Below are 17,144 nucleotides of genomic sequence, written 5' to 3'. Positions count from 1 at the left end.
TCCTGAAGTCTCTACATCTTCCAGTTCCTTTGAGAAGAAAAGTTGACTAAAGAGACTCCAAGGAAACTAGCACGTACATAAATAAACTGATCAAAACAAGGAGAAATATTATGACAACTTGATTTTCTCTATCAGATCTCAGCTCCCCTGAGCTGTATTGAAGCTACTTCCTCCACGAAGCCTTCAAATTAAGTTTAATCAGTAGCGGCAGTACATTTCAGACCCAGGCCTTCACTGCTGGTCTCAGTCAATCCAACCCTCAATAACTTTCCTCTGGCTACAAAAACCATGTTTCCATGCGGAAATACAGAATAAAAAGCCTTTGCATCAATTGTTTTGACAATAAATCTGCATCCAAATATCTTTGTCTTCTTCTTTAGTCATTGTAAGTTGATAAAATCACTATTAAATAAACACAACTATATTTTTGTTGGTGCAGCTCGCTACAGATGCAGCTAGCTAGCGCTGGAGAGTGAACTCTCTGACGAGCCAATCAGAGGGCTTGAATATGCTGACGTCATGCTGGGCCTTCTAGAAGGCCCCGCCTCCTCAATATCATAATCTGATTGGTGGAAGCAGCAGCGTGACCAACACTAATTTTACACTGCAGATGCCTGCAGAAATTAATGTGAAGGCCGAGCAGGCAGATTTCTTTACCCGGCAACAGGTGATGCTGAAATGTGATTGGTTAAAAGCTTTAATGTGGAAGTAGGAGCAGCTGTGAGAAGAAGCGGACAGACCATTTGGAATTATTTAATAAGTTTCCATGGACAAAATATAGCCAACATCTGGTGGTTCAGATCTTTTTCTTCGTCCTGCAGAGGAGCCTTGAAGGCCTTCAAGGCCTTGAACGCCCTGACAGCCAATCACTGAGTTTTATTTCATAGTTAGGAGTAAAAAAAATGCTACACTTTCTCCATGAATACAGTAAATATGCTGCAGTTTGCCTGCCAAGCCACTAGGTGGTGCTGTGTGTTTATAATGGACGTGAAGCTGCTCCTTCATGGTGACTTTGTTGGAGAAAAACTGTTAAATCCTGAAATCAAAACATCCCGAGTCCTTTAGTTCCTAACGACTAATAAAGTTACGCTGAAAGAATTAAAAAAAAATAGTTAAAGGACTTTGTGACAGGATTAAACACTCACAGCGAAGATTTAAATGAAATGAAATAGAGAAATAAAGAAACACCTCTGGAAGAGAGAAGGTCACGTGAGGACAGAACAGCTGTGAACAGTAATTAAACAATAATTAAATAAAACACTCGAATACACGAACTGTGGGAAACAAAATAAAAGTCCCAAACACACGGAGGAGGAGGAAGAGTTGGACCTGGAAAGAACCTGGAAAAAGTTAAATGACAACAATTTCTCCTGGCGTAAAAGACACTTTTCTACTTTTTTCAAGATTTCACGAAGACGCTGAAATGTTTAATGTGCGTGTTAATGTGTGTGTGTGTGTGTGAGTGTGTGTGCACGCGCGCGTGCGTGTGCGTGTACAGTGTGTATTTCACGGGGTGTGTGTAGGGGCGGGGATTAGAAGCATCACCGCCTGATGCAGACTCTCTGTTCCGTTAATCTCCGGCTGAGGTCCGCCGCTCTCCCCCCGGTTGTCCCCGCCGGTTGTCCCCCGGTTCTGCCCCCCACCCCCCCCCAGCCCGGTTCGTCCCGCCAGCCGGAGCCGCTCTCCGACCTTCTTCGTGGTTCTCCGCGGGTCTTCGGTCGAGGCTCCTCGGGAGGAAGCGGGGATGAAAGCGGCGCAGTGAGCCCCGGTTGTCCCCCCCCCCCTCCTCCTCCTCCTCCCCCCCTCCTCCCTCCTCCCTCCCGCCGCTCCGCTCCGTCCCTGCTGTTCCCCGGTGTCCTCTGCGGAGCGGAGCCGGGCTCCCCCTCTCCTGCGGCGGAGACATGGGGCGACCACGGGCCGGTGCGGCGCTGACATTGTGGCTCTTCCTGGAGGTGAGCTCTCTATGTGTGTGTGTGTGTGCGCGCGCCCTCGTCCCGGATGTATCGTTGCCCACAGCGCTTCGCACCAGACTCCATTCAAAACTCACACAATTCTACTTTTTCGCTCCGATTTTACTCCTTATCCATTAATTCGGAGGACAAATCTCCAGCCTCCCGAGGTGAACGACTGCCGCTCTTCCCTTCGGCGCGTGTTTAACTCTTCATTTAACTCTTTCTGTGTGTGAAATTAAGATTCCAATGTGGGTTGACGCCGCTTTGCAGCACAAGGATAAAGCAGGAAATGTTGTGGGATTAAAAGAGAAGAAGTGGATGAAGTCATGTATTTTAAAACATTTTATTTAAAAAAAAAAAATAATAATCATGACTACAGCAGCAGATCTCTTTGTCTGATATCGTCACTACCTGTGCCCGAGGCATCCTTTGTCTCTGTGCGGACCCTCAGTGGGCTACTGGGCCTGGAGGACACTGGTTCACTGGAGGTCTGAGCCTCTTTGTCCCACTTTGTCCCCAGACCTGGACCACCTGGGGCCCGGGAGCTCTGGACCTCACGACCTGTCAGACAGTTTTTTCAGGGGAAGGTCATGTCGGGTCATTTTTTTCTGCTGTAAATATTTCCTATTTTCTTAACGTTAACAATGGAGGACACGTTTATTCGTAATTATGAAACGTCAACTCCAGCTAGCGGCCGCCCGTTTCCACGGTGACTGAGTGTTTTCGAAAAGTTCCACCCTTGAGAGCCGTTTTCGAAAAGTGGCACCGAACACCGTTGTCGTGGGAACGGGATGGAAAGTTTCACGTTTTCAATTGAAACTCTGTCCCGTAGATTAGATGGATTAAAATGTACGCGGTCGTCTTACGGATCCCTGCAAATGGTTTTCTATCGAAAAGCTTCGCCGGCGAAAGTTTGGCCGAGGAAGTTATGGTTTTCGTCTGCGTGCGTCAAATCGCCAGGGAGGATTCGTCGTCATCTCGGGGACCAATCGACGAGATTTTAGGACGTTAACGACGAACAGTTTCTGAATAAATCCCCCAAAAACTGCAAAAAAAAAGTCCCATACAAAGCGGATGAGAGAGGCACCTCATGGAGGTTGCCATGGAGACGCTTCCTGCTCTGTTTCACACTACCTGACAGGCTAGTTAGCATCCATATGAGCTAACGGCTAACACGCTACCAATGCTAACTTGGTTCCTCAAATAAACGTTGTGTTGGCGAAGGTCTGCGCTCTACCGAGTGTAGCTCTAGTTTTCTAATTGTGTGCTGCTCTCTGGAACCACTGCAGCTCCAAACCCTTTCAAATACATATTTTATGGGTAAATTATTTATGTTTTCTCTTGTAAAGAAATGCAATTTCAACACTGCGCCTCCTGTGTTTACAGCCAGTTTTTATATATTTGGTGCTTCAGAAGAATTAAGGTGCTGAATGTTTGCTTTAATCCCATGAAATCCACTTTTTTTTTCCCCTCCCCCCCACTTTTGCCACGTTTCTGCTTTTTGCGTCGTTCCTCATGAATTATAAAAGCGGCAAGCGGCGCCTCGTGTTCTTTTTGGGGCCGGGGATCATGCGAGGGGAACGAGGGGCCGACCTCCAGTTCCATTTTTCTTACGGGGCCGCGAAGACACCCGTGTCTTCATGTAATATTTACTCAACGTCGTTATTATTTTATTTCGCGGCGCTCACGTCACGCTGGTGGAAATGTACTTTTTTTTTTTTTTTTTTTTTTACCAGCTCCGGTTCAGCCTGATAAAACGATTTGTTGCTGAGAAACAACTAAACAAAACGACCTTCTGTTGACCCATTGGAGAATCAATTAAAGAACCACAGTTCCACACTTCCTGTCTGATGACATCCCATAATAGTGCTGAGAGATCTTGGCAGCCCCTCCTTCGCTGAGCCCCGTTCTTTTTTTTTTTGTCGTATTTTATTGTCTTTGACCCTGAAATGACTCGTTTGGAAAGAGATATCAGGGTTAGAAAAGTGAAGGTCGGAGGTCAAACGACTCCAGGAGATCGTTTTTTTGATCTTTGTGTGAATCTCAAGCTCTGTTTTGCATTTAAAACAATGTAGTTTGCGTGTCACACCACAAGGTGGTGCTGTTTTTTTAAAAACTGTAACCACGCGTGTGACGAGAACGATACGCTATAGATGTTGACAAAATGGACGAGTTCCCGACATCTGTGACGACTGCGAACGTTTCACTTTTCATGTGAAAACGCGTCTTTTTTTGCTGCTTTGCTTCAGGAAAAAGTTGCACGTTTCCACGGCAACACTCTGAAAACGACGTCTGTTGGTTGTTTTTGCGTAAAGTTTTGTATAAACTTTAACAGTGGGAGTACGCGGACAGACGGCCGAGTTAGATTGTTATTAACGGTGACTGTCAAAATAAAAGTAACAAGTTGGATTGCTATTATGGTGACTGTCAAAATAAAAGTACCAAGTTGGATTGCAATTATGGTGACTGTCAAAATAAAAGTACCAAGTTGGATCGCTATTATGGTGACTGTCAAAATAAAAGTGCCAAGTTGGATTGCTATTATAGTGACTGTCAAAATAAAAGTACCAAGTTGGATCGCTATTATGGTGACTGTCAAAATAAAAGTATCAAGTTGGAATGCTATTACGGTGACTGTCAAAATAAAAGTGACAAGTTGGATTGCTATTATAGTGACTGTCAAAATAAAAGTACCAAGTTGGAATGCTATTATAGCGACTGTCAAAATAAAAGTACCAAGTTGGAATGCTATTATAGTGACTGTCAAAATAAAAGTACCAAGTTGAAATGATATTAAAGTGACTTTTCAAAATAAAGGAGACTATGGACTGGGAGTCGTGACACTGGAGGAAACGTCGGTCGTCTCTACTGAGCATGTGCAGAATGTTTACTAAAGTGCTTCCAGAAAGTCGTTTTTCGCCGTCTAACAGCTGCTGGTATCGTCCTCAGTATCATCCTCGGTATCGTCCTCGGTATCGTCTGAAGGTCACACCGCAGCTCGCCGCTCTAAGGCTTCAGACAAAGAGACATTTGAAGGTCTCGTTTTTGTTTTTTTGTTGTTGTTGTTGCTCTGTTGCTGACTTGACGGCGGCTTCCAGCGCCGTGTGGCGGGATGAAGCTTTAATCCCGTCGCCTGAGGCGGGATCTGGAGAGCAGAGCAGCCAATCATCACTCCAGGCCGAGTCGTTTTGACGAGCGACGTGGAGACGAGCTGAAAGAGTCAGACGAGGCAGATGCATGTGAGAGAATCTCCGTCACGAGACGTTCTGGTCTTAATGTTTTGGCTGAACCGTGTAGAAAAAGAACAAGCTGTCGAATTTGTTAAAACATTTTTTAAATCAGCATTTTAATGACAAATTGTCTCAAATCGGAGGTTTTTCTCAAGAATGAACTCACCGTTATCTTTAGAAATGTGTTTGATCTCTGGTTAATAATTCAAATTTGAATAATTCATGTTGTTCTGACTCTGAGGAGATTCTCTCCTTTTTTGCAGTTTGTTCTAAATTTAGCTCGAGACGTTGGGTTTCTCGCTTTTCTCTCAGAGAAGCTGCTGCAGCACATTCTGCACACGCTGTATTTTTATTTCTTGCATCTGACCCATCAACTGTGAGGAGAAAACCTTCATTTCAGGTTCACGGTGATAAAAAAACCCAATTATGAAACCTTTGGAATTTCCTCCTTTTCTGCGTCAATCATTTAGTAAAAACTCATTTAAAGTGCTTAATGATTTTCATTGATGTGAAATATGCAAAGTGGCCGTAGCCTTTGAGGCCTAATCAATAAACTGATGCCGATCTGAGGGTTGAAAAACGACTTCAGCCAATAACGAGGCAGAGACTTGTGAAAAAACGCCGCGTCTCTCGTGGAAACGAGCCGCTTTCTGAAGCCCACCGACGTTTAACGGAGGGATAAAATAGAGTAGAAGCCAAGACTGCTCATTTAATTTTTCCAATAATAACTTAATAGGCTCCGAGGCCGTCGGATCCTCGCGGGGACAAGATTCTGTGCTGCGATCAAAAATCGTTTAGAGCTTGGAGTTTATTAGCTGGAGCCGAGTAAACAGCTGGGAAAAATCCACTGCGTCGGTTCAACTGATTGTTTGTGGTTCCGTCTGAACGCAGAGCGAGAACCTTCAAATCACATTATTGTAATCAGGCCGTGGTGGGACGACTCCCGGTTGAGACGACGACTCCTGGTCGAGACGACGACTCCTGGTTGAGACGACGACTCCCGGTCGAGACGACGACTCCCGGTCGAGACGACTCCCGGTTGAGACGACGACTCCCGGTCGAGACGCCGACTCCCGGTCGAGACGCCGACTCCCGGTTGAGACGCCGACTCCTGGTTGAGACGACTCCCGGTTGAGACGACGACTCCCGGTCGAGACCACGACTCCCGGTCGAGACCACGACTCCCGGTCGAGACGACGACTCCCGGTCGAGACGCCGACTCCCGGTTGAGACGACTCCCGGTTGAGACGACGACTCCCGGTCGAGACCACGACTCCCGGTCGAGACCACGACTCCCGGTTGAGATGACGACTCTTGGTTGAGACAACGACTCCCGGTCGAGACGAACGTTGGAGGAAACCGGGCGTTTGTTTCCGGGGACGACTTTGTAGGCGGACTGGAGAAACATCGCACCGACTCGTCTCTCCATTCAGTAAATTGTGAGCGACGACCGGTGCAACCGTCACCACGGCGCCAAAACGCTCCTGTACTTTAGCTTCTTATGCTAACTGTCGTCGTACTGCGACGTTGCCGTGGCGATGACAAGAGCGTCGTCTTCTGCTGCAACTCTGTCCACTTGTCGGCGCCTGAAGTGGGACGTGACCGTGACGTCGGACGTCTACGAATCCATCTCACGTTCCGTCTTCAGACCGCGGATTTTAAACCAACGATCAAAACATCGTCACGATTGCCTTCGGGTTTTTTTTGCGTAAAGCAACACGTCAGAGGTTCGACTGTCTCGCTCACCAAACTACCACCTTATTCTTTCGCAGCGATTTGGGGCGACGGTCAGGTTCAGATTGACGACCAGAGAGAAACGAGTGTCCGTCCGGCCTTGATGTTTCTCCTCCTTGATCGGTTGGAGCGTCAGTCGCTTGTGGTGAAGGGAGGAAGAACGAGGGAGAGGAGAAAACGACTCCGCCACTTCAGTTTACAGGGGAAAGCAGCAGGAGCGGTAATGTGGGGATAAACAGGCTCGTATTCTGGGCGAGGCTCGCCTTAATGACGGACTGGAGCCGAGGGCGGACGTCCCACTGCGTTCAGGAAGGTGCTATTAGCCGCTGACATCAGCCATAATCACCGAGTGGAAGATTCAAATCACGGTCATTTGGAATCAGGCTGCCGCCGAGGCGTCCCGTTTTAAAATTCATCTCTGAGTTAGTGAGACGGATTATGACATTTTTCGCACAGTTTGAACTCGATGTGAACGAGAACTGGGGCACAGAGCGATCTGAGCCGAGAAAGGACGACACCGTCAGATCTGCCAACCCTCTGTAAAACGCTTTGATGATTTTGAGTCTCTGCAGCGTCTGTTATTCCAATAATTATGAAGATGGCAGGCTGTGTTATTAGACCGATCTGCTGCTGTGTGGTTTACTCTCGACTTCGTTTTTTTAGTCTACAACTATGAAAGATTAAGAGTAAATGAAAGATACTCAGCTTTGATCTTTTTTCTGACAAAAAGTCTCAATAGCTGGAAGTATTCTTGAGGTGACTGGTGATAAAAGTGTCAGTCGGGGTTAATTTCACGTGTTGGCGGCGGAGAAGGTCCGTTTGCCGCACTGAGGAAGTAATACACTCTATTATGCTGCGTTAGGTACAGCTTGCTCTTTGGACTTTGATCTTCAGATCTGCCGTCGTCTTTGGTGAATTAGATTTGAAAATGTGTCGGCGGGAGATTTGTAAATGGACCCAGCATTCAGGTGACGGTACCCATGAGGAGACGGTCGGCACTCTGTGGGGATGAAATAATGCTCGGTCGGCAATAATGAGCATTAGGTCCAGTCGTTCTGCAGAAAGAGACTCGTCAGACCTTCGGGGTCTTTGCGGTCTTCTATCTGGCGTCCCAGAGAACAGCTGCTCACTGGATCCATTCTCTTCTACCAACGTCAACACAAGCGTGAAAGAACTCCAACCTCATCGGCGCCTCCAGGTGTTGGCCAGTGCCCTTTGTCTTTAACCCCTAAAGTCACGGACGACTCTGAACTCGTTCCTCAGAGCAGCTTGATGTCCACTAATTGCAGGGCAATGCAGCGTCTCAAATGTCACCAGCACGGAGGTCTCGTCATGGACGCTTTAGGACCGTGAGGCTCGGATCGGTTCGTAGTGGTTTGCCGAGTCGGCAACGATAATTATCACAACAGAGCGTCGATTAGAGCGGTAATCTGGTAATTAGCGAGGAGCCGACGGCGGCAGATGCAAACAGCGTGCGAGGATGAAAGCAAGGGGAGGGAAATGAATCCTTTCAGCAGATGTCCAACGACTCCCCGTCCCTCCGTCCTGCTCAAAGACTGACGACAAAACAGACCGACCGTCCCGATAGAATCAGGTTGGAGCTTCTGGTTTCCTTTAGTGAAGTTTAAAGACGCTTCCTGCTCCTCCTTCCAGCTACAACAACGATACTGAGCAATAAGAAACTCAGAAAATGTAGCAGTGGCCACAAAACTGGTGTGAAAAACCCTTTTACCTATTTAAGTCTATTGATTCCAACAACAGTTTGGATTTTTTTTTTTTTATGTTGCTTCTTTTATCGAATCAAATACAGAGATGCCTGGAATTCAGGTTGAATTTTTGGCAACATCCAGAACGTCAGGTAATTTTTAATTGGCACTTGCTTTTATATCATTTAGATTTTTTATTTTCAGATTATTATTATTATTATTATTGTTGCTGTTGTTAATTAGAAATAAGATTTTACAGTAGATTTATTTGGTTTTCAAAGTGTGATAAAGGAATAAAAATTGTCATTCTCTGGTTTAAATCATCCAATTCTTTTGTAGACGATGTTTAAAGTTTCCGTTGATTTTCTAAGAATATATTCAGAGAAAATACAGTTAAACTGTTTTTTTTTCACCCCAACCTTTCAATCGTTCACGTGATGCGGCTGGTTCTCGGGTGCGACCTATATTCTAGGATATACGGTAAACTAGTGGTTGTAGCGTGGTAACAGTTTAACATATTGAGCTGAGAAGCATTAATACTTTGAGTTGCGTTGAAGTGATTTCTAATACAAAGAAATATTGCTGTATAAATCCTGATCTTCTGTTCTGTCTGGAATTAAATGTCTTTTGCGATAAAACAGCTGCTCCGGTCTCTGGGATTAGGATTGAGAATTGCGTCCCGTTGGTGATCTTAACCCTCGGCGGCTCCAGCTTAACTGTGTCCACTTTTTGTTAATCGACGTTATTCCTGCCGCAGCTTTGAGATCTATTCTTAGCCCGTTTGGCCTTTTCCCTTCTCCTCCTCCCTCTCGCTGTCTCTCTGCTTTTTAAATGTTTCATCAGCCTGTGAAGCGCCTCAGATCCTCGGCTTGTTTCTGATTGGTCCTCTGCAGAAGTGTGTGTTCGTGATCACCGTTGCGTACAACTCCTCGGAATGAAACGTCTGCGTATGGACGTCGGACATTAGTCTGCAGCCTGGTTTTGTAGTACTGCAGGACTTTAAGGTCTCTGCCCCGTCTTGGTCTCGGGGTACTCGTGTCTTGGTTCTTGGATGCTCACGTCCTGGTCTTTACTTTGTTCTTGGACCCTCAACATCTTGGGTTGGGATACTCTGGTCTTGGTCTTGACTGTCTCAGCCTCTTAGACTCTTGGTCTTGATCTTGGGACGCTCAGGTTTTGGACTTGTCTTGGTCTTGAGATGCTCTGATCTTGGTTTTGACTCAGTTTCAGCCCTAAAAAGTCTTGGTCTTGTCTTGGGACATTCTGGTCTTGGTCTTGACTCGCTCCTGGCCCCTCAAAGTCTTGGTCTTTTGTTTGTCTTGCGATTCTCTGGTCTTCGCCTTGACTCTGTCTCAAACCCTTAAAATCTTGGGCTTGATGACGGGAAGCTCAGGTTTTGGACACTTTGGTCTTGGTCCCTCGAAACGTTGGTCTTTTCTTGGTTTTGGAACTTTCTTCTGTTAACCCCTCAAAGACTTGATCATTTGTTGGTCTTGGTCTTCAGTCGGTCTCAGACCATTAAAAGTCTTGGTCTGTAAAGCCGCTCCAGACGAGCTCTAGAGCCACATTTGATCAAGATGTTGTCTTTGTCCCGTTGATCCAGTCAAAGTAAGTCGGAGACGTTGCAGCTCTCAGTCGTAGCCTCGGCCGTCCCTCCTCCCTCTGCCGTCCCCCTCACACAAAGAGCAGCTGTGATCTTGACTTGACCTTCCCGGGCCACCGTAGCCCTCCTGACGCTCGGCCACCTTTACTGTGCAGCCATCCGGCTAATAAACTGCCCATTTCCTGCTCTCAGGATGTCGTTTCTGAGCCTATAATTAGAGGACGTTGTCACACAGCTTCACGGTGCCTGATAATATCTGTTCCACTCGGCCGGCAGTCGGGCTCACAAACACAAGAAGCAACCTGCAACCTTTGTTGTTGCTTTATTTTGAAGAAAACCATTCAGATTCACTGGTTTTTACTTCTGAAAGAATCACATTCAACTGTGATTTTTTTTCTCCCAGGTTCAGATGGTTAGACTGTTGAGAGTCTTGAGTTATCAGTTTGTAGCATCTCATTCAGTGGGAGCAGTAAAATAATCTGTAAACGTCTTCAAATGTTTCTGTATTGGCACAAAGAAAAACAAGTTTAATTCACTTTCATGAGACCAGAAGTAATTAATTAGCGTGATTTTTCTACCGTTTAAAGTCCAGTAATTAATCAATAAAAATCTGTCTGAAAACAATGCAAGTGAAATATGTTTCTGTGTTGGTTTGACCCAGAGTTCCAGTTTCACTGTCAATTTCCTGGGAAGACTAAACATCCTGTATGATGTTTAGTAGAGCCACAAACAATGTGTATGATGTTTAGTAGAGCCACAAACAATGTGTATGATGTTTAGTAGAGCCACAAACAATGTGTATGATGTTTAGTAGTGTCACAAACAATGTGTATGATGTTTAGTAGAGCCACAAACAATGTGTATGATGTTTAGTAGAGCCACAAACAATGTGTATGATGTTTAGTAGTGTCACAAACAATGTGTATGATGTTTAGTAGAGCCACAAACAATGTGTATGATGTTTAGTAGTGCCACAAACAATGTGTATGATGTTTAGTAGTGCCACAAACAATGTGTATGATGTTTAGTAGTGCCACAAACAATGTGTATGATGTTTAGTAGAGCCACAAACAATGTGTATGATGTTTAGTAGTGTCACAAACAAATGACGTATAGTAGCACCACAAACAATGTGTATGATGTTTAGTAGAGCCACAAACAATGTGTATGATGTTTAGTAGAGCCACAAACAATGTATATGATGTTTAGTAGTGTCACAAACAAATGACGTATAGTAGCACCACAAACAATGTGTATGATATTTAGTAGTGCCCAAACAATGTGTATGATGTTTAGTAGTGCCACAAACAATGTGTATGATGTTTAGTAGTGCCACAAACAAATGACGTATAGTAGCACCACAAACAATGTGTATGATGTTTAGTAGAGCCCAAACAATGTGTATGATGTTTAGTAGTGCCACAAACAAATGACGTATAGTAGCACCACAAACAATGTGTATGATGTTTAGTAGAGCCCAAACAATGTGTATGATGTTTAGTAGTGCCACAAACAAATGACGTATAGTAGCACCACAAACAATGTGTATGATGTTTAGTAGAGCCACAAACAATGTGTATGATGTTTAGTAGAGCCACAAACAATGTGTATGATGTTTAGTAGAGCCACAAACAAATGATGTTTAGTAGTGCCCAAACAATGTGTATGATGTTTAGTAGAGCCACAAACAATATGTATGATGTTTAGTAGTGCCACAAACAATGTGTATGATGTTTAGTAGTGCCCAAACAATGTGTATGATGTTTAGTAGAGCCACAAACAAATTATGTTTAGTAGCGCCACCAACATTGCCAAGGTGGAACTTTTCTAAAACATGCGGGCTCCATTGTCGTGTCTACGGGGACAAATGAGAAAGAGACACCTTGTTCTCTTTTTGCAGATGCAGTTTTAATTTACTCCACCACCAGATTTAGTCGGCGACTCGCGCTACCCGACTCGTCCACTAATGATTTTCATTAATCATCCCAACCAGAGTAATTGTTGTTTGCGTTTTGGATTCTGAAAAAGTTCCCCCTTGTGAGGTTTAACCGTCTCGCCTGGCGAAGTCGTCACCCGTCATGAAACTGATCCGACTTTCTTCCTCACGTTCTTCTTCTTTTGCTTTATTTTCCTCCTCAAACCAAACGCAGCCCGGCAATCAAATGATGCCCGCTGGTCTGTTGCTGCTCGCTAATGGCGGAGGCAGCGGCGCATTCAGCAGAGATCAATAACACGGGATGGGGGGAGGGGGGGGGGGCAGAGATGAAAGGGGAAAAGAGGAGGTGGAAGGTACTTAGCAATTCTGCCGTGTTGAGAAAGTGGACTCACGTTCTGTGTGAAAGGCTTGTGAGTAAATGTGAAACGGGACACCGTCCCTCACATCCTGTGACTTCCCCCTCGTCAAGGTTCACCACGGAACTGTGTGGACCCCTCGTCCCCTCCTCGTCCCCCCGTCCTCCAGCCAAAACCCCAGGAAACACGCCCGGCAGTTGCGTAACGGTCACTCTGGTCCCGAGCGACGCTTTCCTCCGCAGTCAGCTCTTTGGCCCTGCTCTCATTAGAGACAGACAAAGACCAGGGCTGGACGGTGAGACTCTGAGGGACAGGGGGGACAATTAGGTCCAACTGAAGGCAGATGAATCGCGACAAAACGGAATTCTTTCGCCTCCATGTGATATTTTCTGCCCGTTTCCTTTGCTCCTCAAACACCAGACGGTCAAGAGACGTGAAACGTCGTTAGAAACGTGTGGTTTGTTTGGTTTTACACGTTGGATCGTGTGCCGAACGGCCCGACGCACCGCGACCCCCCCACGTTGTCGCGTCACGTGTATCTGGTTCGGTCGGAGGCCGCTAAGTTACTGGAGTTCCCCGCCGGACGACGTGGCGTTGGCGACTGTCGTATCAGTTTCCAAGCAAAGTCCTCACCGTTTTCCCTGTTTGCATTCATTCTCTCTCTCTCTCTCTCTCTTTCTTTCTCCTCTGCTCCTCTTCCCTCCTATCTCACCTTCACGCTCTCCCGCCGCCTCGACTGAATCGTCAATCCTCCCCGCGCCGCCACAAAGCCGGACGTCCTTTCATAGGAGGAGATCATTTCAAAAGGCGGTTAATTAAAGTGGCGTTCTGGACCGGGGCCAGTGATGGAAATGGAACGGTGGAGGATTTCTATTCAGGGAGGAGGAATCGGCTCTGCGGCGACGGCGGAGAGGAATCGAATCGGACAAAAGGAGACGTTTTTCAATAGGGTCTCACACCTGAGAGATTCTGTCCACAGAGGAGATTTGACTTCAAATGTTCCGTTCTGTCAGAGAGTCTTCAGGAATCTGCTTTCATGCCTGAGCTCTGAGACTGTGGAGGACTTTGGATTGACGTTCGGGAAGTCAGTCTGAGGTGCTTTGATCTCTGTCGACACCTCTGGCATTGAGTTGGATGAAGAAGGACAGAAGATGGAGGGATGGGTGGAGGGATGGGTGGAGTTCTGGGTGGCGTCGCGACATAGAAGACGTGTTGGTGTCGCTCCACTTCTTCTGCTCTCGAATCGTAAACCCTTCTATTCTAGAAACATCCAATCGTAGCCATTTTTGCTGATTTTTTGTCAAAAACTGCAACGGCCTCCCGTCGTGGCGCCCGTTTGACTAGCATAGCATAGCTAGTCTGTTGGAAGAGCGGCGTGCTGGCGTCTCGGGACGACAGAAAGAACAAAACCTGGCGACTCGGTCAGATCCAGGCCACAGTGTCCGAGACGGCGCATCGCACGGTGCAGCGCTAGCTGATAGCAGTAGCAGGCTAACTGCTAAGACGGCGGGAATACGAACATCGACCGTCATGTTGTTTTTTCTGCTTGAATCTCACGTTGTTAACAAACGACCTCTCTTGGTTCTGTTACAGTGTGTCGAGGCCAAAAAGTACTGCTGGTACTTCGAGGGCGGGTATCCCATCTACTTCATGTAAGTCCCACTCTTACTACCTTTCACGTTTTATTCTGAAATGTACTTTCTGAACTGGAAAATGAAAGCATGAATGTCCGTGTACCCCTGCTGTTAACGTTCTCTGCATGTGTGTGTGGTTTCTTATAACAATTACTTTAAATAAAACAAACAACAGCAGCCACTAGTGGCCCAACATGCTAACTGCATCATTTCCAGTTATTTTTCTAAATGAAAGACTTTTCTGAAACTCCTCAACGAAAACATTGTCGTGTAAATGAAAACCCTGGATTTACGTCTCGTTTTAGGCTCGTCTTATAACAGTAAACGTTTAGCTTACCGCCCCTGGTGGTCGGCGTTGGGCCTGGCGGTCTCATGTCCTCTCAGCGGTGCGACGCCGCTGCAACGGTGTTGTTGTTTTGTTGTTGTTTGTTTTGTTTTTTTTCCCCCCCGGGCTGTTGAGACGTGTTTTTCTTTTGGTTCTTGAGCGGCGAGAGGAATAGCAAAGAGCAAAGAGCTCGCGGATTCATTAACATGCAGAGAAACGATCTGAGTGTGACTCAGCGTCGTTTCCCAGCAGCTCTCGGTCTTTCTCAACGAGTCGATGAGCTTCTCCCACGCTTCTAACTGGGGGGGGAGGGGAGGGGGGGGCGACGTCATGGGAACTTTAAACGACGACAGTCTCCTTTAAAGGGGGTCGTTTTATAACAAATTCACTTGTCGTCTCTGCGTCCTCTCTCCCCCTGGCTTTGTGCCACTTTTTAAAACCAACCAACCTTTGATGAACACGTTTTCATTCCGACGTGACGATTCCTGCGTTGTTTCTTGTTGTCGTTTGCAGATGTCGTTCCTATGAGGACTGCTGTGGGACTCGCTGCTGCGTCCGAGCTCTGTCCATCCAGAGACTCTGGTACTTCTGGTGAGGAAACGACCAGCTTTACACTCTAGAAACAACAACAACACTAAAAACAACAACAACACTGAGCTCGCTTAGAAGAGCAAATAGCTTAAATGATTAAAAAAAAAAACAAATTTAAATGTCCCAAACGACTTAAATCATTAGAAATTGTCAAAATATAAAACTTAAAATGGCCGAGATGATTAAAAGCATAAAGCAATAAAAGCTAAAAAATCGATAAAGGCTAACACCACTGTTGTTGGTGTTTGCTTTGATCTTTTTGGGTGGATTTACGTTTTGTCAAAAAAAAAAAAAAAAAAAAAAGTTTTAAAGTGAAGTTGGCGAAGCTGCAAGGGAAGTATGTCCTACTCCCTCGCTGCTCGACAGCGCCCCCCCGAGGACTTGCAAAAAATGCATCAAAACAGCTAAAATTCCCCAAATAGCTAAAACGATGAGAAAAACAATGATTTTAAACATGTAAATCTACAAAAATGGCACAAAAAAAAAAAAACATTAGTGATGACCAAATGAACCACTTTTGTTATTTTCCGCTTCCACCAGATGGCGCCATCTAGTGGCATAAGAAAAAAACTACGGTGGTTCACGAACGGCTAAAAAGAGCTGAGAATGTAAAAAAACAAACTACTGGCTGGTTGCTAAAATTGGCTAAAATGACCAAATTGTTGTGAAAATAGTTGGCAAACGCTTGAAAACAATCGGAAAATTATTTAAAACAAAAAGTTAAAATTTCCGTGTGTGTGTGTGTGTCAGGGTTCTCCTGATGATGGGCGTGTTGTTCTGCTGCGGCGCCGGGTTCCGGGTTCTTAATCCGGAGGAGGATGTATCCGTCGCCGCTGAGAGACGAGCCGGCGTTCAACGTGTCGTTCACCCGCCACCCCCGTCACCTCGCCAGGTACGCTAACGCCCGGCTAACGCTAACCAGCGTCTCACGTCAACGTAGACTCCAGGTCTGAAACCTTCAGGAAAAAGAAGCATTTTTAACGTTTAAAATTCGCCGTGATGAAACAGACGAATTATCTGAACTGAAGAGAAAACGTTGAAATAAAAATGTGTCGTCGCGAGAATTTACTTACATTTTTAGCTTTTGTCGCCATTTTCATAGATTTTTTTTCCTCTTATTTGGTGGATTTTCCTGATTTAGCAAAGTTTTTGTTTTTTTCTAAATATTTTTGTTCGTTTTTTTTTTCCTTTTTCTCCTTCATCCTCCTTTCTTTAATTATTCCCTCGTTCCTGTTTTGCTTACGTTTTTTTCTCTCTCTTTTTCCTCCTTTTTTTCCTTCATTTTTTTTTCCGTCTTTTTCCGTTCTCCTATATAAAACGAAAATAAAACGAGCAATGTTATTTATATTTTGAGTATTTTTGATAGTCAACTATTTTTGAAGATCAGTTGTTTCAAAAATACAATTCAGTTGTTTTAAACATTCAAAGTCCTTCAAACTGTGTTTCTTCTGTCTCCATTCCTGCAGATGATGTTAGTAAATGTTAAATATAATAATGTTTTACGTGGTGAGGCTCAGATCACAGATGTTTCCAGGTGTTTCACCTGAGAGGGACATTTTTAAACGATCAGAATATTGACTTTATCGTGTATTACTTCCTCCCCGCAGTGTCGCAGCAGCCCGGCAGCATGCAGGGCTTCGGGGTGAACGGGATGACGGCGGTGGACCCGCCGGGCGTCCCCGTGGCGTACCCGGCGCCGCAGCCCGGCTCCGCCCACATGATGATGGCGTCCTACCCCCCGCCTCCGTCCTACTGCAACCACCCGCCGCCGTCGTACGAACAGATATTCCAGAACGGCGACAAGAAGTGAACTGTGGGAGGAGAGAACACAAACACACACACACACACACACACACACACACACACTTCCTCCTGTATGTAAATGACCTGTACAGTGTTGGATGGACGTTTCCTCCTGCAGCTCCCAAAAATGATTTTTAAACTTTCTTCTAAAGACGCTTGAACGACTGGATGCCGTGTGTGTGTGTGTGTGTGTGTGTGTGTGTGTGTGTGTGTGTGTGTGTGTGTGTGTGTGTGTGCGCGCAGACGTTTCACTCACACTTTGTTAATGAGCGGC

At 45.7% G+C, this 17,144-nt stretch overlaps 1 protein-coding gene across 1 annotated transcript; it reads left to right on the top strand.

Annotated features, from left to right (window-relative positions):
* Positions 1-1,818: 1,818 nt before the first annotated feature.
* On the top strand, positions 1,819-16,987 carry vopp1b (VOPP1 WW domain binding protein b). Its single transcript, XM_080515098.1, is given in 7 exon segments — positions 1,819-1,952; positions 14,111-14,169; positions 14,990-15,067; positions 15,818-15,863; positions 15,865-15,942; positions 15,944-15,959; positions 16,675-16,987. Coding segments are annotated over 7 exon segments (531 nt in total). The 5' UTR covers positions 1,819-1,901; the 3' UTR covers positions 16,878-16,987.
* Positions 16,988-17,144: the final 157 nt, after the last annotated feature.

Source organism: Blennius ocellaris, assembly GCF_963422515.1.
Source record: "Blennius ocellaris genome assembly, chromosome: 19".
In the NCBI taxonomy this organism is placed as follows: domain Eukaryota; kingdom Metazoa; phylum Chordata; class Actinopteri; order Blenniiformes; family Blenniidae; genus Blennius; species Blennius ocellaris.
This window is presented reverse-complemented; position numbering and strand designations above follow the sequence as displayed.